The 25,047-nt window shown below is 46.0% G+C and overlaps 1 protein-coding gene across 2 annotated transcripts in view; it reads left to right on the plus strand.

The window, feature by feature from the left end:
• Tnr (tenascin R) overlaps window positions 1-25,047 on the plus strand; it is a 72,640-nt gene that overhangs the window by 33,107 nt on the left and 14,486 nt on the right. For both annotated transcript variants that reach the window (XM_026388494.2, XM_026388495.2), the window contains 9 exons: window positions 1,519-1,608; window positions 2,686-2,949; window positions 3,504-3,773; window positions 4,905-5,024; window positions 5,925-6,071; window positions 8,854-8,973; window positions 11,813-11,956; window positions 13,336-13,466; window positions 14,353-14,485. In XM_026388494.2, coding sequence (XP_026244279.2) covers window positions 1,519-1,608; window positions 2,686-2,949; window positions 3,504-3,773; window positions 4,905-5,024; window positions 5,925-6,071; window positions 8,854-8,973; window positions 11,813-11,956; window positions 13,336-13,466; window positions 14,353-14,485 — 1,419 coding nt within the window. The remainder of the gene's footprint in view (window positions 1-1,518; window positions 1,609-2,685; window positions 2,950-3,503; window positions 3,774-4,904; window positions 5,025-5,924; window positions 6,072-8,853; window positions 8,974-11,812; window positions 11,957-13,335; window positions 13,467-14,352; window positions 14,486-25,047) is intronic.

Here is a 25,047-nt window from a genome sequence, read left to right on the forward strand (position 1 = left end):
AGAGGCAGAGGGAGCGGTATTCAGAGGTCCTCCAAAGAATGCATTGCCAGAGAGAGGTACAGCAGGGGTCCCCACAGAGCCTCAGAGGGAGCACGGCCCTACTGACCCTTGACTTCACACTTCCAGAACTTTCTGTAGTTTTAAGTAACCTGTTTGCAGGAATTTATAACAAGAGCCTCAGGAAACTAATATATAGATGGAGAAAGCACAGCCCTCCCACCTCCCTCTCAAGGACACATTCAATTCTGAAAAGCATGAGTTGTGTTATATAAATGCAGGACAGCATTATAATAATCCACGGTTCTGGAGAGCCCACACAAGGTCCCACAAAGAGCTTAGCGGGACTCGGAGTGACCCTTGGAGATGCCAGGGGTGATCATTTGATTTTGTTGCATTTTTCTACAATCACAGTCATGATAAATGGGAATGAGTCTGACCCCTGTGGTGGTAGATGGAACAATGGTCTCGAGATGTCCATGTTCCAATCCCGAGCACTTGTGAACATGTCATCTTACATGGCAAGAAGGGCTTTGTGGACGTGGTGAATCAAAGATCTTGAGACGGGCAAGTTTTCCTGTACCGACCAGATGAATGCAGGGAGGTTGGAGTCAGAGCAGATGTGACAGTGGAAACGGAGATCAGAGAGAGAGAGAGAGAGAGAGAAGGAGAGAGAGAGAGGGAGAGAGAGAGAGGCAATAATGCTAAGCTGCTGGGCTTGATGAAGGATCAGGGGGCCGTGAGCCAAGGAGTGCAGACAGCCTCTTGAAACTGAGATAGGCAGACCAGTGGCTCCTCCCACGAGCCCCCAGGAGGAGCGCAGCCCTGCTGCACCCTGGGGTCTTCAGCTCTCCTGGACCAGGAGATCATAAATGTGTGAAGTTGTGGTAATTAGTCAGTAAAAAACCAATACACCAGTCCAACAAGCTGGTCTGAAAATGAATGTGCCAGAGGGTAGGAAGAGACCCCAGAGAATTCTGGGAACCCGGCCACAATCCTTAATATAAAGCCCAGAAGGATGCCCTGAGAGGCACACGCCCTGTGGTCAGACAGTTCTGGCATTCCGTCACCTCCAGGAGCTACCAGAAGGGGCTCTAAAGTGGGATCCATAGTGGTAAGCACTCTGGGCCTGCATCGCTGCATTGCTGATGTTGGGGGGAGCCTACTCTCCCCCAGTTTATGATTTAAGCAAGAAACCCCTTCACGAGTTCTAGCCAACTTGAGACTCTAAGTACAGAGGGAGACCTTCTAGAGGTGACCACACCTCTGGAGGTCACTGACAAGGGCAGCCTCATTGCCTGTCCAAGACCAGCAGCAAGAAGGCCGGTTCATTCTGTTGGCTTGGTACGGATTTCCTGAGCAGTGAAACTGAGATTCACTAGGTAAAATTAGGAGCAGACTCAAGGAGGACGAAAGGTAAGATCTGAACAGGAGCCTGAGCTCATCTTCCTTCGCTCCAACCGTCCCACGCCCTACCCCCAACACACGCACACTAATGTTTGCTTGTGCCTCTGCTGATAGATCTGATACCTGGCACCGAGTATGGAGTGGGAATATCTGCCGTCATGAACTCCCAACAAAGCGTGCCGGCCACCATGAATGCTAGGACAGGTGAGTAGGAGGGTGGTGCTGCGGGAGGCTAGGCAGCCCTGCAAGCCTGTAGAGCCTTCGAGAGGAGGCATCTCCTGGCCCCCGAGAACAGGGCCCTGGTGACAGTTATCAACCTAGTGACAACAGCCACTCGATGTCCAATTCTAACATCAGACATGCAAGATAGAGTCCTACTCTCCCCATCATGGACCTGTGCTTGGTCCTCCAGACCTGAAGGGCTGCCCCGAGCAGTGCAGAGCCAAGGTGGGAAACCCCAGGTAGGTAGGTGCCGCTGCAGCTCCATTTCTATCTAGAACACCCACAGCAGGCAGAACAAGGCATCTGCAGTCTGAGTCAAAAGACAGTCCCTCCAAGAGGTCACTGGCGTGGAGGTCTAATTTGGAAATAACCTATAAAATTCGAAGGTAGTAGAAAAATCCACTAGAGACCCTTGCTGCTCTGGAGCCAGAAGTTTTGCTTCTAAACCCTGAAGAAATCTCAGAGTTCCTCCAGGAGCTTAGATACAAAACAGCCTGGGCAGGACTGGGCTGGGGATTTGGGACCCATCCCTGTTCCCGAGGTTCAGTGTAGCACAGACAACCTCACTGCCGAAGCCCGAGGACGAGGCTCTCCAGGAGTGCTCAGATCTGGCCACCTGTTAGCCAAGTCAAAGTGACTCAGGGACAAATGGGAGAGCCAAGGGAAGCTACCACTGCCAGGAATGGGGTACCCCTACTGGGCAGCGGCTCCTGTTGGCCTGCCGAGAGGCCGTCAGGGTTGGCCTACTGAGAAAGGCAGAGTGAAAATTAATATGAAGAACTTAAAAAAACAGCAGCCAGCTTTGTCCAGAGGTGGATGTATTCCAGTGGCGTTGGAGCTGATATTGCCTTTCTGCAGATTGTCTATCTCTTTGCCAAGACTCTGGCCATCTTTCAAAAAGAAACTGCTTAACAAAAACTGAGACAAGTATCAGCAATGACAAGCTAAGGCTCATGGTCAGCGGACCTGCTGATAGCTGGGAAACACCCAGGGTAGTCCAGGGAAGACTGGTCATCCTGAGGAACCTGTATAAAATAAGCCACTTATGTTGATCCACAGAACTGGACAGTCCCCGAGACCTCATGGTGACAGCCTCCTCCGAGACCTCCATCTCCCTCATCTGGACCAAGGCCAGCGGCCCCATTGACCACTACCGAATTACCTTTACCCCCTCCTCTGGGATTGCCTCAGAAGTCACTGTGCCCAAGGACAGAACCTCGTATACACTGACAGATCTGGAGCCTGGGGCAGAGTACATCATCTCCATCACTGCGGAGAGGGGTCGGCAGCAGAGCTTGGAGTCCACTGTGGACGCCTTCACAGGTACCGGGGCAGCAGAAGTCCCAGCTAGGTTCAGGGATCCGTGCATCTTAGTGGCAAGAAGGTCCTCTAAGCTGTCCACCCTTCCAAAGCCCCGTTGCCTTCAGAGAAAGAGAGACGGGTTGAAAAAGAAGATATGGAGGAAAAATCAACAAGTATGTCAAGAGAGGATGCTTAGGAGTAAAGGGGAGGGCAGGGATGCCACATGCCTGGAAATTGGTGTCTGTTTCCTATGAGCCTGGACAAAGACGCTGATCCTCTCCATCTTTCCCTGACCACACTCAGTCAGTGGGCACTCTGAGGACCCATGGATCACATTAAGTCCCTTCTAGGATGGAGTTCAAGTCCTGGACCAGTACCAAAGAGTTTTCTGGTTCTTATCAGAACTAACTCTTCAGTGTTCAGTTTGGGAAAGGAAGGGTGGACAGCACTGGAGTGTGGGGAAGTGGAGCCCTTAGGAAGGACGGGAGCAGGTGCTTGCAGCCAAGTGGCTCTTCTGACCCCACAGTCCCCACCTCATGTGTGTTTCAGAACCATCCGCCTTCTTTGTTTTGCAGGCTTCCGCCCCATCTCCCACTTGCACTTTTCTCATGTGACCTCCTCCAGTGTCAACATCACCTGGAGTGACCCATCCCCCCCAGCAGACAGACTCATTTTGAACTACAGCCCCCGGGATGAAGAGGAGGAGATGATGGAGGTCTCCTTGGATGCCACCAAGAGACACGCCGTCCTGAAGGGTCTGCAGCCAGCCACCGAGTATATTGTGAACCTGGTGGCTGTCCATGGCACAGTGACCTCAGAGCCCATTGTGGGCTCCATCACCACAGGTGAGGCTGCAAGACTGGGCAGCAGTGGGTGAAACTCAATAAGATTTCAAAAGGCGGCAGGGTGGGCCTCTACAGCTAAAGAGGGTCGGTGAGCCATCCTGGAACTGTTACTTCTTCCAGTGTTGCGTGAGATGATGAGATGGGAAGCTCCTGTTTGGAAGGTAGGATAGACACAATGTCCTGAGGAGGTCAAGGCTTGAATGCATTGGTCTACACATCTACCTCTCCAGTAGAAAGCCCTGGAGAAAGCTAGTCTCCCCCAAGGAACCTCGACAGTGGAGAGACACCTGTTCCTGGTCGGGAGAGCCACCTCTCAACTTCCCAACAAGGCCACTGGTGCAGATGATGCTTCCTCAGAATCACACAGAAGGGACATGCAATCATGCAGGGATGTTCTGACACTCAGGTGGACCCACACATTGTTTGGGAACACAGGCACACTGAGACCATCTGGACACACGTGTCCACCTCATCATTCCCAAATGCAATTCCAAATATGAGGTGTTCGTGGGTAAGAAGGTGTGTGTTCTGGTAGTTTCCTACATTACTGACAAGAACTCACAAACTGGACGAGTGGGTTAAACACTCAGCTGATTTGACCTTGCAATTTCTTAGCAGTCAAAAAAATAAAAGTACCCAGCATAAATGAAATACAATTTAGGAAAGTGGATTTGTTCTGGACTTGTGCTCCAAAATCACTTTAGAGTCAATAGGAAGTTTTTCCAAATAGAACCTAAGGTGGCTGCTAAAAAATAAAAGATAAGAGCAAGTTGGGTTTTTTCCAAGAGAAGTTTACCCCAGAGAAAATAACTGTGTTGTTCTGAATTCAAAACAAATGATGTGGACTTAAAAGAAAGTTCTAGTTGGCCTTTAGATGAATCGTATTTGCTGCACAGGTGCGGACCTTGCCACCTTGGCTTGGTGTTGTTAAAACCTTCTCCATGAGCACCACTTTGGGTTTCAGGTGAAACATCAGCCTGACCATGGTATCCAGGCTGCCCCGATATATCCCAGTGTTTTGTCTGCCTCTGGGGCACCTCAGCTCTTGGTCAACATAAAACTAGGAACAGAAATTCCTTTTTCACATCATGTTGTCTTGTCTTTTTCCCACCATCACCTGGGACTTTGTAGGAATTGACCCTCCCAAAGACATCACGATTAGCAATGTGACCAAGGACTCAGTGGTGGTGTCCTGGAGCCCTCCTGTTGCATCTTTTGATTACTACCGAGTGTCATATCGACCCACCCAAGGTATTCAAGTAATTTGATTTCTCAAAGATTAATGGGATTGAAGCTGGATGGAAATTATTATGGGGAAAGTATTGTATCCTGATGGACATTAAGCCCTGCCTGTGTTCTTCCCCCTCCTGTGGCATGCTCCCTCAAAATGAGAATGTGTCCATGAGGAGCAGCCCAGAAACCTTGTGCTTGCCAACTCCTCTCAAAAATAGGAGTGAGTACATTCACCCAGACATCGGGCCCTTCACCAGCAGAGGAAGCTGGTCACCAGTATCTAGACTCTGCAATGAGATAAAAGAGCTCCTAACAGAATCTGCCGAGAGCCAGGACCATGCACTTTCCAGAGAGGGTAAAGCCCAAGACTAGAATCTCAAGAATAGCTGAAGACCAGCAAAGCCAGAGCAGCTGTGATGTGGTCCTCGTCCTGCTGCTCCAGCCACGTTTCGAGTCAGGGGAAGCTGGCCCAGCCTGGCCTGCACCCTGGCATTCCTTGTTGGTGCACAAGGCACTGGTGATGAGGTGGGGGCGTGCCCACTTCCTGTGGGGGGCAGGACAGCTTTCCAGGCTAGCCTGTCTCTGGGCTGCACAGACCACTCTTTACAGCTACGCACTCTAAACTGATTCAATGTAATTGCCTCAAAGAAAACTGGGCTGTTAGAAAACCACCCAATAAATAGCTCATTTCTTTTTGTTCCAAGAAGCCCATCAAATGAAGGGTTGGGACAAGCATGCAAGTTCTCTTTGAGCTTCAACATTTCCAGCCCATAAACCACTCGTTTCCCCCTCCTCACATCCAGTGCTGGGTCCCAAATCCATCTGTGCTTCATGACCAGTGCCCCATGTAGACGGCACCCCTGATCACATTGATGAGGAAGCAGCAAGGTTTTAATGGTGGATTCTGCTCTTCCTTAGTAGGACGGCTGGACAGCTCAGTGGTGCCCAACACAGTGACAGAATTCACCATCTCCAGGCTGCACCCAGCCACTGAATATGAAATCAGCCTCAACAGTGTGCGGGGCAGGGAGGAGAGCGAGCGCATCTGCACTCTGGTGCACACAGGTAGGCACGTCCCCCTGATGGCAGTGGACCCACCAGGGACTCAGAGCCCAAGAGCAAAGTCGTGTGAGCTCACACCAAGAACCTTAGTTCTGGGCTCTGAGATGCCATGCTCAGGCCTCCTCCCTGTGCCAGGAGGGACAGTTTGTGACTTCTCTCCCCACGGATGGTCTTGTCTAGTAATGGAATTTAGAGCCTCCCTGTTGGTGTCTTATTGGTTGAGATGAGGAACTTTCGTGGAACTTCCAATATGAATAATGGCAGCTCAAGGACACACGATGCAGGTGAATCCAGAACAGACAAGTCAATTATCCCCTCTTACTTTTAAAAAGACTCAGGGAAGGAAATCTCACCTGAGAGAAGAAAACAGTTGTTACTCCAGTGATGGGAAGCAGGGTCATGAGGTTCTTCATTATGGGTGGCCAGAAGACACCAAGTGGCTGCCTTTGCTCTTGTCTTTTGCTCCTGAGAGGAGGTGGCACCAGTGGCCATGAGTCCCTCACCCGTAGTGAAGGCAGTGGAGGTGACGCAGCTCCACCTGGCATCCTGGGCCACCTGCAGGGGCACTCTAGCCCGAGTTCTCCATCAAGTCCTCCCATTAGACCCAGGTGCCTCCTGCCCCGCAGTCAGCTCCTGTGTAGTGAGCTCCAGGATGGGAGGCAGAAGGGAGCCACCAGCTTGCCACACTGGAAAGTGGCCAAGGGAAGTCCCAATCCCATGTCTTCCTCCTAAAATGAGCCCGCTGGAGGAGCCTGAAGGCAAGGCCCCTGAGGCAGCTCCTCTGCCCCTTCCTCTCTGGCCCCTCTGACCGTGGACTATGCAGAATCAGCAAAGGTTAGCTATGGAAGTCACTAGAAGGCACAGCCCACGTTTTCTTCCAGACCACCTCCTAGTAAGCCAGAGCACAGAGGAAAACATGCAGATGGCCTCGTTACGGAACACCTGGGTTTCCCGAGGGTGCTTCATTTCCCTTGAGAACGGTATTTCCTGAATGAGGCAAATGTGCCTTGGAATTCCTCACTGCTTTTTCAAGCTCAGAAACAGCATCTCTTTTTTTGGCAATAGTTACACTTACACACACACACACACATACACACACACACACACACACACACGATTTCACAAATATGAAAAATTGTTCACCATCACAAGAGAGCACAGAATAGTCTACTCGTTCTTAGTCTCCTTGCAGGTCTATGACTATAGAAAACCTAGCCATATTTTTTACTTGCGTCTTACCCTGAATCATTGAAGTATCTGGTCAATAAATGTTGACCAGAAATAACATCCAATGAGTCAAAAGAAGCCCCCTTCCCACCTTCCTGAAAATTATGTTACAAAAATCCAACTTTTTCTCATTGAAAACAATGGATTTCAAGAACATCCTACCCTCAAGGTAAAAGAGAGCAGGAGCTTGGGTCAAAAATCTTCTTAAATTCTTAGCCATAAGCTTTAAGCATTTCTAAAGCAGGTACGCAGTGGTACACCGGGCCAAGCCACCCTCCTTCAAGGTCAGGCAGAGTTATTTTGGCAACCGCCAGGAACTAGACTGTGCTCAGAAGTGTCCTGGTTCATGGTTGTTTGTTGTTGCTGTTTTAACTTGAGGTCTATGAGCTTACGTCTTCTAGAAATAAGCACTCCTGCAGGGCGTGGTACTTGTCTCATGGTGTCATACACATCTCAGAAATCAAGCCAACTGAGGTCTAATAAGGGCTGCATTGGAAAAACTCTTGGAAACCACCAAGTATAGAAAAAATTCAAATTTTTAAATCATAAAAAATTTTTCTGGTTGTTGCTCTGTGATGAGGGACATAAGGAAGCAAAAAAAAAAAAAAAAAAAAACAAGAAACAAACATTATTCAATTAGAAAGCAGAGGTAGATGAGGAGCGGATCTTGGCTCCCCAAATAAATTGTATGACCTTTAGGTTGAGCCAATACCTTAACTGTTTTAATAACATCCATTTCTAAAATAAATCCCAATTTTATCCAACTTGATGGAAGGGAAGCAAAGTAATAAGGCAAAGGCTTATAAAGCCTGAGCAAGTAAGAATAGACAGGCGGTCAGGTGACATCTCTGTGCCCCCACAGGCACTTGGCCTCCCGAAGGCTGCAAGAATCCCCTTGGCTCTCAGTGCCACAAAAGCCTGCCCTGGATCAGTCCAGAGTGAGCCTTGGGAGCAGTGAGCAGGAATTCAATAATCAGATACGACTCTGGAGGCTCCCGTATCCCATGCAGTCATCCGCAAGCACTCCCTGAGGACCTTTGAAGTCCTCAGAGCTGGAGACACCACCCCTGCACTTGCACTACACTTCCTGAAGTGCATCGGAGATCTTTCCACAAGGCACACCCTAATGTCAAGGAAAGAGCAATGAGACTTGGAAGAATGATTACCTCATTAATTAGAGAATTATAACAATTTCTGTAGGTTCTGAGTTTCTGCATCTAGACTTAAATGTCTAAAACACAACAAGGATACATTGAAATGCCCCATGGCACCTGCCACATTGCTCTGCACTTAAGAAATTAATGGATGAATTAGAAAGGAGAGCTCAGGGCAATGGAGGTGGGGGCTGCACACGGGACTGCGTGCTTGAGAGCAAGGGGGAAAGGAGACGAGAAGGAGCTGTTGGAGGCAGAAGGGAGAAGGGAAAGAGGGCTCTGCTCACTTCACCCTGGCTCAACACAGCAGCAGACTGCGTCAGGGGCAGGCGGAACTTCTGGGCTGGGTTGAACTTCATCCTGCAGCTTTCTTACCTGTACTGACCGCTCCTGTTCCGTTCCAGCCATGGATAACCCTGTGGATCTGATCGCTACCAACATCACCCCCACGGAAGCCCTGCTGCAGTGGAAGGCTCCAGCCGGTGACGTGGAGAACTATGTCATTGTCCTCACACACTTCTCAGGTAAGGGTCTACGGGCTCAGGCCTCAGGCAGGGGTGGTCAGGGCTGGGGCTGAAGACCAGGATGGAAGGGAGGAAGCAAAGCATTTGGTGAGTCTGAGGGGCAAATTGGAAAATGGACCGCTTCAGTTATACCATAAAGACCTCAGGTTAGCCCCAAACGCTGCCAACCGCCAACTGTAGGGACTTGCGAAAGCTGAATCTGAAAGGTGCAGGCAGGGCAAATGTACAAACCGAGAAAGAACACGGGGAAAACAGCTCAGAACTGAGACAAATTTGCCCCAAAGCTCTAGAGACAAGAAAACAGACTTTTCTAGATATTTACAGAGCAAGAAAAACACTGAAATTATAGGACCAAGCCTGGAGCAGATAATAAGTGATAACAGGTGACAGAAGATTCAGAACTGCTAAGCTTTCCTGCTTTCCTGCTGGTGTGGTCTTCTCGCCCCATGTCCACCTCACAAGTTTGAACCAACGTGAAACCTTAAATTTAAATGTCCCCTTCATCATGCTGGTTCATCTTAAATTTTTTGACATTGAATAGAGAAACCCAAAGCAAAATTGTGTACTTCAAGTCTTCTGCCTTGGGAAAATCGTTTCCCCTGCCTGAATTAAACATGTGATCTCAGAATTGTTATGGGTTATATTCAGGAATCTAGTGAACGAAGATACCAGAAAACAGAAGGCAGGCAGATGCCTTGATTTTCAAAAATGGCAGAGAACGCCAGTTCTGTAAACTGTAAAGAACTAAACTTATTGTCAAGTTTGGAAAAGTAAAAACTAAAACAGACTCTTAAACAGAATGGGAAGGGAATTCGTGATTATTGCATACCAACACAGGTTCACCAAGAATGAGTTTTGACAAAGGCATTTTACACCCTTGCTTTTTACTGGCAAGTCCACCAGCACATTTGGATTTCAGCAAGGCATTGGACGGCTCTGCCTATCACTTAGTTCTTCATTAAAATGGAAAAATGCACGATGCATCGTATTTGGAGTGAAAGGACCCTGCCCAAGAATGGATTTTGCTGCTGTGGCTGAGTCCTAGCCGACCCCTCTGTGTCCATCTGGACACCCGCAGGCCCTCCGTGTCCTGATCTGGCATTTCCTAACTCTTGTCATGCTTTCTAGAGCCCCCATGCTCTGTTTTTTTCCCCTCCAAGAAATCCTCTCTCCACAGTTCTGCCTAGAAAACCCATCCTTCAAGTCTTCGTTTCAACACTGTCCAGTCAAAGATTCTTTGGTTGCCACAGGCAGTCAAATACACCTGTCCCTAAACACACAGCACGCATCTCCATCAGAGCCATTCGTTTCTATTCATTCAACAAACGCTTGTGATACACCCTCATGGGCCACATGCTCATCTCGGCTGGAAAGATTCAGGACCATGGCATGAGTTCTTGTTTTCATGGAACTCGCATCTAGTGATGGTGCCGAGAAGGAAAAGTCACGGCCTCCCGTGAGCAGCGGGATGGTAGCGGCAAGCACGGAACGTGGTGGGTCCCATCTGATGGGTGCTAAAGGGAAGAGAGGAGGAAGGCCTCACAGAAAGCAAAAGAAGGTGAAGAGAAGAAGAAAGGAATTCCAAGAAAAAGAGCAGCCTGTCTGCATTTGCAGAGGTGTGGGAGAGGTGAAGGAGTCTGAGGAAGCACCATAGTCTGGTGTGATTGGAACAGTGGTTGGGGGTGGGATGTTGAGGGGGAGATACTAAAAAGATAGTCATTATGTATTTCTTCCAATTTTTTAAACTTGTCTGTGTGCCTTTCTGTGCCTTTAGACCACAATAAACTTAAAACATCCGGCCCTACCTAGTTGGGAGATGCGCCTAATAAACTTGGTTAAATGCTGAATGATTTGATAATATTCTAATTGCCTAATGGAGGGCTTGGCCCAGATCTAATGAACAGTTTTATCAACAGCTTGAATGAACTCAGAGAGGACAAGCTGATTAAATTTGTGTATAAAACAAAACTGTGATTGATCGAATCCAAATTCAAATATATTTTAATCAACATAAAGGTGGTCCAAAACTCAAACAGCAACAGTAAATGCAAAACTCTGTCCCTGGGCCCAAAGAGCAAGTAGGCCAGGGCGGGTGGGGTGGTGATACACAAGGCCTTTCATTGGCAATAGGCTCAGCATGGGATGATAGCACGTGGCTGTCCTAAAACCCCTAAATTAATATGAATAGCAGAAATGGAGACAGAGACTGGCCCTGTTTGGTCAGTGAATTTTAATTATTCTCAATTCTCTTCTAAGCTTTGCATTCAGCAGGGACACTGCTAAACTTTGACTTGTTCAGAGAAAAGCATTCAGGACTGTTAAGATTTTAGAACTGTCACATGAATGTGATGGGAGGTGGAGGCTGAGTTTTGTTAATCTGAAGGAGACAGCACTTGATTGTGAAAATGTCACACAGACCAAGTATTCATTATTCTTTGTGTTTCCAGAGAACTAGGCAGAAGACAGACAGAATTTGCCCTCCATATGAGGTTTCTTGTTTGTTTGTTTATGTTGGGTTTTTGTTTGTTGTTTGCTGGGAAAATCCCACCCTTCTTCCTTCCTTTGGATGTGGGGTGGAGAGTTCCTATTGGAAGTGCTGGCTGCCACCTTGAAATCATGAACTATAAGGAATATTTTTCTCAGGATATAATAGGATGTGAGAGCGGATCCTTTTTAAGACCAGGATACCAAGCTTGATAACTTATAAAGGAGTTTTTTTTTTTTTTGAGTTTTCCCAGAATTCTGTAGTACTGAATTCTTGTGAAGCATTTAGATTTGGTAGGTCTTTCATAAATTGAGTAGTCCTACTCGGTCCTCAGCCACATTCTTCTGATTTCAGTTGCTGGAGAGACCATCTTGGTTGATGGAGTCAGTGAGGAATTCCAGCTCATCGACCTGCTTCCGAGCACCCACTACACCGTCACCATGTATGCCACCAGTGGACCTCTCACCAGCAGCACCATCAGCACCAACTTTTCTACCCGTGAGTACATGGTCATCTCCACACCTGGACTCTAGATCCTAGAAGTGACCCATTTCCTGATGGTGGGCTCAATTTCAGTCTATAGGCTTTGGGCAGTGCACCTCTGAGCTGTTATTTTGGCTGACTGTGTGGTCCGAATCCAATGAAAGTGTGCCACATCTCTTGGTCAACACACATGTCTAGTTTCCTGCTCCCATCCTGGGTCTGTGTAATAGCAGTAAAACTAGTCCAAGAGAAGTAGACACTGGAAATGCATCTAACCCAGAGCAGTCCAACAGATATTAAAAATATACACTGCTATGACCCAGCTACTGGAAGGATGAGACAGGAGGATCACAAGTTTGAGGCCAACCTCAGCAACTTAATGAAATCCTGTCTCAAAATAAAATTTAAAAGAGCTGGGATATAGCTCAGTGGTTGAGTGCTTGTCTAACATGTGTGAGTCCCTCCCTGGGTTCAATCCCCAGGACCTACCTATGAGGGAGACAGCTACTAAGAAGGATCATAACCAAGAGAACAGTAGACCAAGGTAAAAGGTGAGAATATTGTAAGTTCCAACATAAACTCATGCCGCAGTCTGGCTGGGCACAGAATCATGAGCCACCACACACCTTGTAGATTCAAACAGCAATTCTTTATTCCCGAACTCACACCAGCCCTCTACAAACACGTTCTCAGGAAATCCAAGTTCTGCCACCAAATTCACGTACTCCACCAGGCTTTGAATCCCAAATACTTTCTGAATCCCACAAGAACTCAACGGGAACTCAGGCAGCAGGATACGCCCTATTCCCAGCAGGAATAACCTTAAACCTGGAACCGCCCTAAACCCAGATTGTCCTAAACCCAAGGAGCGGGATACTCCCTAAAACCTGCAGGATACACCCTAAACCTGGATCCGCCCTAATCCAGTAGGATCCTCCCTAAACCCGGATCCACCCTGGTCCTTGAGCAGGGTCACCTTTCTCAAACATACATGCAATGTCACAGTGAATGTCCAAGGCAAGTCCTTTCTCTAAGCAACATGGGGTACGCTGGCAAGGAAATTTCCATGCGTCATTCCTACTTGGCAATGGCTCTCAGCAAACTCACATGGTAGTTGGAAAGGATCACGGTCACAGGCTTAGAGGTTCAGATGGGAAGATGTCACTCCCAGGCCCAGAGGCCTATGTGAGCAGAACAGGGAGTAGCTGCAAGAGAGATCACAGCACTAAACGATTATCTTCTGACCCAGAAGGACCCTTTATGCTCCTGTCCACGCCAGAGCTGAGGGCAGCATGGGAGCAGCCCACAGGGGTGGGCAAGGAGATTTCGTGCCTGAATTCAAGCAGGGAGGAGCTGGAGAGACAGGCATCCCCTGGCATTTCCCTTCTTTGCAGTCCTGGACCCTCCCGCAAACCTGACTGCCGGTGAAGTCACCAGACAGAGCGCACTGATCTCCTGGCAGCCCCCCAGGGCGGAGATCGAGAAGTATGTCCTAATGTATAGATCCACGGATGGAAGCCGCAAGGTAAGAATTTGCTTCTCCTAAGCAAGGCTGCATGGAAACTGGCCAGTGGAATGAGAGGGAGGGCAGGAAGCAATTAACAGGAAGCTGCCAGGTTTCCCGTGCTGGGGACAAAGCCTGCTGCGAGAGTGCTCAGCCAGGTGGCCGGGGTGTGGTCCTGGCTCTGCTGCTGCTCACCACACAAGCTGGGCAACACCCCAGCCCTCTCCCAGCCTCCCAGTCTTCTCCAGAGAAGCCACTCTGCAACTTCACCAGGTCTGGTTGAGCTTCCTGTATGGGGACCCATACTTTGGAAACTTCCAACTACTTAGCGTTGAAATAACTGTTGGCTTCAGGGGCAAGCAAACGGGGGCTGGATCCCAGGTTCAACAGGCTTTTATGTCTTGTAAGCATTAGAAAGGCAACATCGACAAAACCCACCATAAAAAAAATGACGAATCTTTGTCTTAGGTCATCAGTCAAAATTATCCACTAGAGCACTGGTTTTGAAATTCTTGTTCTCAGTGGGATTCTTTTAAAAAGTGAAATCATATGCAGGGGACAAATATACAGGATAGACTGCAGCAGAGCTAGCCTATTTGATGGGAGCAGGGCGGCCTAGGGTCCTGTTTGCTTACCCGCTTCTGCTCCTGAGCAAGTTCAGTGCAATCTCAGGCCACTGGGTTCAATAATCCAGGTTCCTAAATTTATCCCAATGTGCATTTCTGAGATAGGAGCTGACCTAAATCTCACACGAGAGCTGGTCTCTGCTTACTGGCACATTTTTTTTTTCCTTCTGTGGGATGGAGGGGGCAGCAGTAGCCACTACAGTGGCTTTGGACTTCCCTTCCCCACTTCCCACCGTGCAAGCCAGTCTCTCCCTTCCACCTCCCCCTCTGGCTTTGTGTAGGAGCTGATCGTGGATGCAGAGGACACCTGGATCCGGCTGGAGGGGCTGTCGGAGAACACTGACTACACAGTGTTCCTGCAGGCGGCCCAGGATGCCACCAGGAGCAGCATCACCTCCACTGCCTTCACCACAGGTGAGGAAGTCACGGCCACTTTGATCGCTTCTCCCCTGGGTGACTTTGGCTCCTTAGAAGCCTCTGTTGAGACTTGCCCTGGGAGGAGCCTGACACAGAAATTCAGCTGCCTCCTCCTTCCTCCCACCTTCCCAAGGCTCTGCTAGGAAGCACCCCACTACAGGGTAGTCACAGGACACCCAAATCCCTGGTCCACCTGGACCAACTAATGCACCCCATAAAAGTTCCTTTGAGTTCCAATTTTCTGCATGTTTTTTTCCAGAAAACTTTTCCTACTTCTCTCCTTCCTCCCTGGTCTATACCTAGTGTCAGGAACAGTGGTAAATCCTCAATATTCAATCTACAGCCCCTTTCCACCAGCAAAGTGGTTTTGCATCCAAAACTCAACTCAGTCCTTAAAACGACTGGCAAGGAAGGTCTTTCTATCCTCATTTCACCCACAATGAAGTGTGGTACATAGAAAATGAAAGACCTACGTGGCTTGTGAGTGGCAGGGCCAAACCTAGACCCAGGTCTTCTACATCCCTCTGTCCCTCCTGCCTGCCCTCACTTCAGTCAGCAGAAGATACTTGTATCTGTAAGAGGAAACACCTGACATCTCCCTTGAGCACTCATCTCTGCCTGTCTTACTGCATCCCGTGTGTGATCCCAGTTAATCCTCACACCCTCCAATGTGGCATGGGCTGTGGATAAATAATCCTTTCTGTGATCTCCTATGACACCTCTCCAGTTGGCAATGTGGGACTGCCCAGCCCGGGCTGAATTCTCTCCCTACCCCATCTGGGGATGTGGTATGGGGCAAATGTGGGCTTTTTACCCCTAGTCGCCTGGCTGCCTGCCTTCCTGAAGTACCAGTGTGGCTGGATCCCTGTCCCTGTCCGAGAATCTGTCCCTCCATCCCCAGAGAGGGGACAGGAACTCCCCTCCGATGCATTTCCCTCGATACACCCATTCTGAAGGACAACGCAGGACACTGTGGGAACGTGCCACCTCCACCCGTGGTCCTTTGGGAGTGAGGTCATGAATGAGTCCTCTTTGCCCTTCTTTTTCATACTGTTCAATACTTTACAAAGTGTCTTCAGTGAGCACATTAATCAGAAAAACAAATGTTTTAATTAAAAAATAAACATAAACTATGGTCATACAACCAAGACATGAATCCAAGACGAGTCTTTACCAAGTGGAACTTAGATGACACTTGATCTCTGTTCAGGGACTAAAATCAATTATGCTGTTTCAGAGGTGTCTTAGCTGGAAACGAGGGTGCTGCCTCTTCTTGTTGGAGCCCCTCCCTGCACACTCACAGGTTAATTAAAGGTCCTCCGTGGTCTGCTTCCCCAAGCTACCACTTAAAGATCCATGGGATGGAGCTTTCCACTGAATTAAGAATTTCTTTCCCATTAAAAGAACACAGATGACAGACACTTAAACGGAGCTCCCAATTTGCATATTTATGAGGTTAAACTAATCATTTTATTCCCCAAATGCATGGGCTTCAACATTTGCTCATTGTGGGATGTGCCTTTCATTCCCGTCCTGGGAGGCTACAGCTAGCTCTGGTGAGCAGTTGACTCTATGCCTGGAGCCTCTGTGGAGTCCTGCAGCTCTGCCTCACTGCCGACCCTCCCATCCTGGGCTGTAGAAGTACACCAGCTCATGTGCCCATCGCTGGCCTCTCTTAGACACAATGCACTAAGGGATGTGCAATAGTTTGGGTGTGGTGTTCCCGATCCAACTAAGGGCTCAGCAGGATCAGGTGAGCCAGGGGTTCACAACTCACAGGGAGATGTGAAGAGAGGATGACTTTATTTAGTAGACAGTGCAGGGGACTGACAAGATATATTTAGGTGTGTATGTGAGTGCGTAGGTGGGTGGGTGGGTAGAGGTGGGTGTGTCTACGTGTGTTTGCAAGACTTCAGCTGACACTGGGCTCCCGGGGCATGATCAACATCAACATAGAAAGGAGAAAACTAAAAAGTCCAATTTCCCGATGCAGTGAGGGTAGTTACTAACTGAGCTGCTTGCTCCATGTACAGTTGGGGAACTTGGCACTACCACCACGGTACCTAGGAAAGCAGTATCCATGTTTGGCAGTTTTTGCTGTTTTACAAGACAGCTTAAATTTAAATGTTAGAAGCTGATGAGTACCAACCTTGCTGGCTTTGTCTTGGAAATTTATCAGAACCCACTGAAACAACTGGTTGCAGAATGGAAAACGCTTGGGCAGAAATCATGCATTAGAAATGACCTTCATAAAGCCTACAGTGTGACAGACCTAATAGATGTTGACTAAATTAAATCCTAGCTGCAAAGCACCAAAGAGGGGGTCTCTGGTGAAACAGAGCTAAAAGGACGAGGAAAAGACTAGTACCCTCCACAGGGTTGGCACAGGTAGAGAGGGGCAGCCTGCAGAGTCCAGTGCCCAAAGTCCTCATTTTGAGCTCTGTCTACCACTGAAATGCAAATTTCCCTAAATAAATAACACTGGGCTACATTGTCACTTGCATGTTAATATTAATGAAGGCTCTTTGCCTGTGCCAGTCCCTTCTGCTCCCCTTTTCTGCCCCTGCCAAGAGCAAGTTTCATTAAGGAGGAAGAGAATACAAGGTTCTCTGCTTCCTAAGGGCAGGGTGAATATGGTACCAAAAAGAGAAAGAAGCAAATCCGAAAAGCAAAGTCTCTTCACTTACATGCAAGATTGGAACCCTGCCAGCCTGGACCCCAAGAGCGTGAGCTACTCCTGCCCAGCAAGTCTGTGGAACCGGGGAGCCTGCATGAAGGCAACCAGGGCAGAGGGATGTAGAGGCTGGTTGCTTTTGAGCAGTTAGTATGCCGTCTGACTTCACTGTCAGTAGGGAGTTTCCCTCTTAAATGCATCGTGTTCTGAAGGTGGGCAGATCCCACTCACCATCCTGCGTGCTTTCTAGGCCTTCTCTGATGGAGACTGGCCTCAATCCACTGAACAATTCCTCGCCTTGTCCCAGGTGGACCAAGATAAGAGATGAGTTCAAAATAGGCCTGTCCGAGATGACCTGGAAAAGAGTTGATATCCCCCAAAACAATAATAAAAATAGAAAAGAGGGAGAAGAGCTGGTCTCAAAACCTCCAGTACCTTTGATCAAGGTGTTTTCCCCGCTGTGTTGACGCCACAGAACATAAGCCCGTTTCATTCTTTCCATCCTGTTAATAGCTTCCTGTCCTCTTGTCGCTGGTGTTTGCACAGGACTCTGGGGGGAATTAAATACAAGTAGAGGGAAGAGAAAAAAATATGGATACATTATTTATAATTTATTGTCGCCTGAAATTTCATCCAAGGTCTGCTTGTCTTTTGGAGACATGAATATAAATGAGGAAACAAATATTCCCCGCGGAGCCACGGGGACTTGGTACAATGATCTTCTGAGGGGCAGGTTTCACTGTCTCTTTTAATACCATAAAAAGCAAACAAGTCTCTCGCTAAAGCTCATCCTCGGAGACAAGGAACACTGTAAAATAGGTTGCCTTGACCTTGAGGTTAAGCGAAGACAATCATTGGCAGAGGTGCCCAGAGACAGGTAAGAAGAAATTTTCTCTCCTTACCTTTGCTCCAGTCCTGGCTGCCCCACCTCCAGGCCGAGCGGCTCTGTGGGCTGGAAAACCCATCCTCTCTAAACACTAGCTTCAGTTTTTGAGATTGAGAAAATTAATGAAGATTACCAAATTGTAGGCTCTGGAACAACAGATGGTGGGTCTTGGAAACTCACACGCTTACCACAGATTTCAGTTGGATGGGAAAGCCTGACACCAGTCCCCCCCATGTCTACCTTGTGTACCCCGAGTATCCCCTCACCAAAGGAGAGAGCTAAGAGGGTTCCCTCGGTGGCACTATGTAAAAACAGCTTGAGTTCTTCACCAAGACAAGCAAACCCCGAAAATGACAGGTCCCCCTTCTCCTTTCTTTGAGACCTGGCTGTGGAGAAGGAAGGTGGTCACACAACACACCACGTGCAAATGAATAGATGTCAGTCAGAGGTTTGCACTGACTGCACTGCCCAGCTTGCTGTGTATCCCCAACGCCAGCCCCACTCTGGGTTCACTCACTGTTTCCCACCATTCTAATGTGTTTGGGTGCATTTCTGAAAAATGTGTACCAGTAAAATGGTTTTGAGTCTAATTTAAACACATTTAAATGGGCCTGGATCACACAAGTCAGTCTCTATTCTTATATATATATTTTACTCAGCACTTTTTCTAGACCATCCATGTTGTTAGACAAATATTTTTGCTTCCAGCAGTTGCAAATACTGCATGATAAGTACCTATCAAATTTTACCGATTCCACTCTCCCAAAGAGGTCCATCCGGCCCTCTCCAACCTTCCACCACCCGAGTGTGGCTGTGGTAAACGCCTCCTGTGTGTCTGCTTGTGGATCAGTGAGGCCACGCCTCTGGGTTACACCTCAGGAGAGCCATGGCTGGGCCAGGGAGTGAGTTTGCCTTCGCATAACTAAGCATTGCTCTCCGGCTCAGTGGGGCCGGGCTCCTGTGGCTCATGGCCTTGGTCATTCCTGATGACTTGACGTGGTCCAGCTGTGTCGTTGTTGACAGTCTCCTATGTGTAACTGATGTAGCTTTGTTCTAATCAATTTCTGTAAATAATGATGAGCTTGAGTTTAAACATCTCTCCGTATGCTTGTTAGCCTTTTGAGCTTCCTTTTCCTGTTACCTGATCGTCTGGTTTGTGGACTTTTCTATCCGGTTCCGATAGGATTAGCAATTAATGTTTGAGCTTTGGGAGTCTTAAGAAGTTTTCCTCTAATTGCTTTCTAGATTTATCTTTTCTATTCAGTCTATTTTGTATGTGGTATTGAGTAGGGATACAGTTTCATTTTTATTTCTAGAGTGAACCAGTTTTACTAATATGATATACTTACTAATAACCCATCTTTTGAGTGGACTGATTTGTGGTTCTTTATTGTATATTAAGTTCCCATATATACATGAATTTGTCATCTCTGAATTTCCTATTTTATTTTATGGTCTATCTGTCCCTTTGCAAACACTCTATTGTCTTTTTATATCTATAGCTTATTATCTTAATATAGGTGGAACAAGCTTACACAATTTCCCTTTTCAGGGTTGACTTTGCTATTTGATAGTGTTTATTTTTCCACAGGTGTCACCTTATTTATCAAATTTAGTTTATGAAGTTCTACAAAAGGAGTTTCAACTTCAGTTTAGATTGGAACTGTGATGAATGATGAATTAATTTGGTGAGGACAGACATCTCTTCTAAATGCCTAAATTAGATCTTCATTTATCCAAATCTATATTTTATGCTTCCTTTTACATCTATAATCATGCTTATGTTTTCAAAAGTTAAAAAATTTCCCTATGGCATTCTTTATGTACTTGGCCAATTTCTGAACATTTTATGATTTGTATTGCTTTGTGACTTTATAGATAAATTTAGATAATATTGAATAATATTTATAGATAAACAGAGATAATAGTTCTTTAAAAATATTTTCTAGTTAGTAATTGCTAATGTGGAAAGATATTGATTTTTATATATTGATCCAGTATCTAGCAATCTCACTCAACTCTCATTACTTGAAATTATCTATTGTTTCTGTTAACATTTTTAGGTCAATATTTATGCCATCTACAGATAAGGACAGTTTTATTTCTATACTTCTAATCTTTACATCTGTTATTGGTTTTTTTTTCTTTATCACATTAACTAGGACCTCCAAAACTACATTAAATAGTAACAATGGTATTAGTTAATCTTGACTTAAGGAGAATTCAATTAAAGCTTCATGCTGCATAATCTTTGCTAAATCTTTTTGAAGCTTCTTTTATATGAAAAAGAAGCTAATTTTTCTAAAATAATAAAAATCTATACTCAGCTAACATTAAATAAACCAGAACATTATTTGCTTAGATTTGAGGTTTAAGACATTTGTCAAGGTAGAGGATTGTATTTTATTCCAAGTTAAGAGCTTTTGTAATTAACTTTATCAAATGGTAAATTTTATAGCTCTGAGATTTATACTTTTATACAGTTATTTCTCTTCTACTAAAGAACTATTCAGGAATCTCAACCATTGAAATTTCTCTTTAAGCAGAATTCTAACATATACAATTTTTCCATAGTTTTTCAGATTGATTGAATATGAGTTTTCATTGTACTCTTAGATTTAGCTATCTACTATATGTTATGCTTCCTTTTACATCTATAATCATAAAAAATAGCCTATATCTTTTTTATATCTTATTGGATTTTGAAATCCATGTTTCTCTAACTGCCTTGAAAAATACAATAAAATAACTGAGTAGCTTTCAATCTTCTTCTACTTCTTTCTCCCTCCTTCCTCCTTCTCCTTCTTCATCTTTTAATAAGTTGTTTAGGACAGAATATTTGACTGCCACTTTGCACTTACACATTTTAAAAATTAAATATCTATCCAGCCAGTCATGATGGTGCACAACCAGAATCCCAGCAGCTCCGGAGGCTGACACAGGACCGTCATGAGTTCAAAGCCAGCCTCCACCACTTAGTGAGGTCCTAAGCAACTTAGCAAGACTCTGTCTCAAAATAAAAAAGGTCTATGATGTGCCTCAGTGGTTAAGTGCCTCTGGGTTCAATCCACGGTACCAAAATTAATATATCAGTAGATAAATAAGATAAATAAAAATTAAATACCCAAGTTTTTGGTTTCTCACACCAGTTTTGACCCTTTATAGGTTTCTTGAAATTTACTCATTTCATCTGAATTTTAGAATTCAGCAGACAAAATTCTTCAAAAGACTTTGTAATCTTTACTGCATCTATTACTGTGTTCCCCTCTTTGTCTTAATTTTTCATCTCCTCTATTTCTTACTCAGTCTTTCCAGTGATATATTAGGTATTAGATCTAACAACCCCATTCATGTTTTTATTTACCACTATTTATTTTTAGAGTGCATCATCAGAGTATATCTGATATAAAATTCTAAGCACCTGAGCATACTTTCAAATCCCTCTGGATTCCTAGCTTCCTACCCACTTCACCTCCACCCACACAAACCCTGTCTAGATTTGGGGTTTTGGCTCTGGGTTGCTATGGATAGACTTTCTCCTTATCTATTCTTTGATTAAAACCACCACCCCCTTTTTTTGGGGGGGGGGGTACAGGGGTTGAAACCAGGGGCACTTAACCACTGAGCAACACCCCCAACCCTTTTTTATTTGTTTTAAATTTTCAGACAGGGTCTAACTAACTTGCTTAGGGCCTTGATAAGTTGCTGAGGCTATATTTGAACTCTCAATCCTCCTGCCTTGGCCTCCTGGGCCTTTGGGATTACAGGTATTCACCACCACACCTGATAATTAAAGTCTTTTATTAGAGACAAAAATAAGATATTTCCCACAACTAGTTAATCACCTTCACTTTTCATGGCTCCAGAAGTTGTCACTGCTAATTTGTGTATTTAATCGAAGTTTGCAATAACTGGTTTTGTAAAGCAAATTCTCTGAAATCTAACATTCCTGAAGAAGGTTGTTCGGGAATCAGACCTTCGTGTTTGAATTACAAGTTGTTCAGATATAGAAATATTAGGCACAAATATTTGCTTCCAACATATTTTAAAATATTCTTCCACTGTCCTCTCATATGTAGCAGTGCCTTTGAGAAGTCTAATGTCAATCAGATTTGTGTTCTGTGGGAGATCTGATCTTTCCTTCTAGAAAGTTTTAGAATGGTTTTCTTTCTTTTTGACAGTCGCACACTTCATTCTATGTCTTAGAGTTCATTTATCATTTTATCTCCAATTTGACACTCTATGAGCCCTGTAAATCTACGGTGCATTATCTTTACCTCTGACTCATTTATCTTCATTACTTATTTAGACATTTCCTCTGCTTTTATTGGCTTTCTAGGGCACTTATTACCTAGATGTTAGAATATGAGCTGCCCTCCAAAACCTCCAAATCCCTTGACTTATTTTTCTTTTCATGTTTTCTTTCTCTTTTTTCCTCCCCTTTATCTTCTCAAACAGCTCCTCGATTGGATCTTCCAATTCATATAGTTATATTAGCTGTATTTAAAGCCCATTTCTTCTTACCTACTATATTCTTACTATAAATTATTATCACGTTGTCCATACCTAACGTTTCTACTTAAGTTGATTTCTTATTCTTCTTCATGTTGTTAATGTCTTTCTTGATGTCCTTAAAGTTGTCATGCTTAATTAAAATTCTGTTCTAATAACTGCACCAGAAGATCAACATCATGTGGCCTGGGAATCCTACTCTTCAACGAGTGAATATTCCGTCCTGTGGAATCATGTTCCTTTGGGGTCCTCTGCTCCTTTTTCTGGCCATGTGTATAGTTGAGAAGGACCAAATCTGTGTGAATGGACAGGTAATGACTTCTGTATGGCATTATGGAAGAGAGAGCAAGAAGATAACTGCAAAACTTTCTTCCAAACTATGTTCATCCTCTCTTTTTTTGGTATTGTTTGGTCTGCCTGGTTTGGGGAAGGTGTTGATTTGTTTTTCTTTTTTGGGGGGGGCGGTAATTCTGGCCTTACTGAATTAATTGGGAAATGTTCTTCCTCTTCTATTTTCTTGAAAAAGATTATATAAAATTGGTGAAGTAGACATCACCAGTCATGACAACTGGGCCTGGAGCTGCCTTTTTGTAGAGATTTGAACTACAAATCCAAATTTTCAAAGTCATCACCATCCTCTTCTGATTATTCCATTTCACCTTGAGTGACCTTTGGGAGATGGTAATTTGTAAGACATTTCATCTAGATTGTCAGATTTATTTGCATAGAGTTGTCTGTGCTAGTCAATAGGTTAGGGATGCAGTATCCCCCTTTAGAAAGGCAGTGAATTCACGTGGAACAGAAATATAACCTATGATAGTCATAAGACAACCATATGAATGTTAGAGAAGGACCTCATACATTGAGGATTTGATCTTGTCCATTTCAGATTATGGACATTGGACATTTAAATTACATTGTCCCAAATGTTTTCAGAACATCTAATTATAATTCCCCTTTTGGTGATCATAGGGGAGCCATATAATCCTCTCAAGGATTTATACATCTAACTAGCCTGAGCATGCAGGCCTTCCAGGCCCTGGTAAGGGTTTTCTATTTTACTCTAGTTGGAAGGCAGAAACCATGGTGTAGAGAGAGGGGATGAGACAAGATCACGTTGCATTATGAAAAGATCACTCTGGTTAAAGGAGAATGGACACCCGTGGAGCCTAAAGAGTGGAGGGAGACGAAGCCAGAGGCAGCACCGTGACCCCACCTCTCCTGGCCATGTGGCATCAGGAGCCACAGAGCAGAGCCACGTTTGCAAAGCCAGTCTGTGATCAACCTAATCTGCCACGAAACTGGATCTTCTGATGTAAGTGAATACAAAGAAAAAGACAAGCTATGTCAGAACACTCCTCCGCTGTCAGGACGCGTTCAGCCAAACCCTGAAGAGAAGATTCACAAGTCCTACGCCACGTGAGGGAGGGTAGGAGGCAAGGGGTCCACGGAGCTCCGGACCTTTCTCAACAGCTCAGCATAGGATCTGCTGTTCAATTGATTCTCCACTCCCAATACCTCCTTAAAAGCTTTGCCCCCTCTCCCTGGGTTCCCACCACTCCCTCCTGAGCGCATGTAATTGCTTCTCAGCACTGCGCGAGAATGCTCTTTCTTAAAAATACCCTTAAAGTTCATCAGAGACTCTTCAACCTGTGGCCTTCTGCAGAGAGCTCAACTCCTGGCACAGCACGGTCTGCCCTGCTGACCTCCCCTGCCCGGTCCTTGGTCTCTGGTGCCCTTCATCCATCCAACCCAGCTTGCGCTTTGTCTCCTGCCGCATCTTCAGTCCCCCCCCCCCCCGGGGCTGTGCGCTCCCACAGGGGCCTGGAGCACCCCCTCCACCAACGTGGGACTGAGTCTACATCAGATAGCCTTTCTGATTGGCACTTGGAGGCCAGGAGAGTGGGCCCCATGCCCGCCCCTGCTTCTCCCTGCCTTTGCCGCCCCTGCCTTCAGTGCACGCCCACCTTGACACTCTGCTACCACACCCCGTGCTGATCTCTATCCCAGAGTGCCTAGGACTCAGAGGACGTCTGTTTCTCCCACCAGAGTGTGAGAACCGGAAAGGTAGAACTGCATCTTTTTTCTTTACATTCCCATCTCGCAGCCCAGTATTTACAACCTAAGAGATACTTCCTATATGTTTGTTGGATTTTCTTATTTAAGAGAATAAACATGTAAATGAGTTGGAAGATGCCAGGAGAAGGCCAAGGTAATAGATACAGTTCACACAGGCTGATCTGGTCACCTTGCCCCGTCCATGGTCTCTGGCTGCTCCCAAGAGTCTAGCGAACTACTTCACAAATGTGGGTCATTAATTTTAACATGGGGGGACCCGGTGAGAGTCAACCGCAAACTCACTGCTAGAGAAAAAAATCAAAGTGCTGGTCGACGAGGTCACTTCGCTGCTGGTGAAAAGGAATAACAATTTGGTGGAGAACTGGTGAGCCACACACTTTGTTCTGCATTTACAGAGAAACCTGTTGA

The sequence above is a fragment of the Urocitellus parryii genome, chromosome 9 (assembly GCF_045843805.1).
Source record: "Urocitellus parryii isolate mUroPar1 chromosome 9, mUroPar1.hap1, whole genome shotgun sequence".
Lineage (NCBI taxonomy): Eukaryota > Metazoa > Chordata > Mammalia > Rodentia > Sciuridae > Urocitellus > Urocitellus parryii.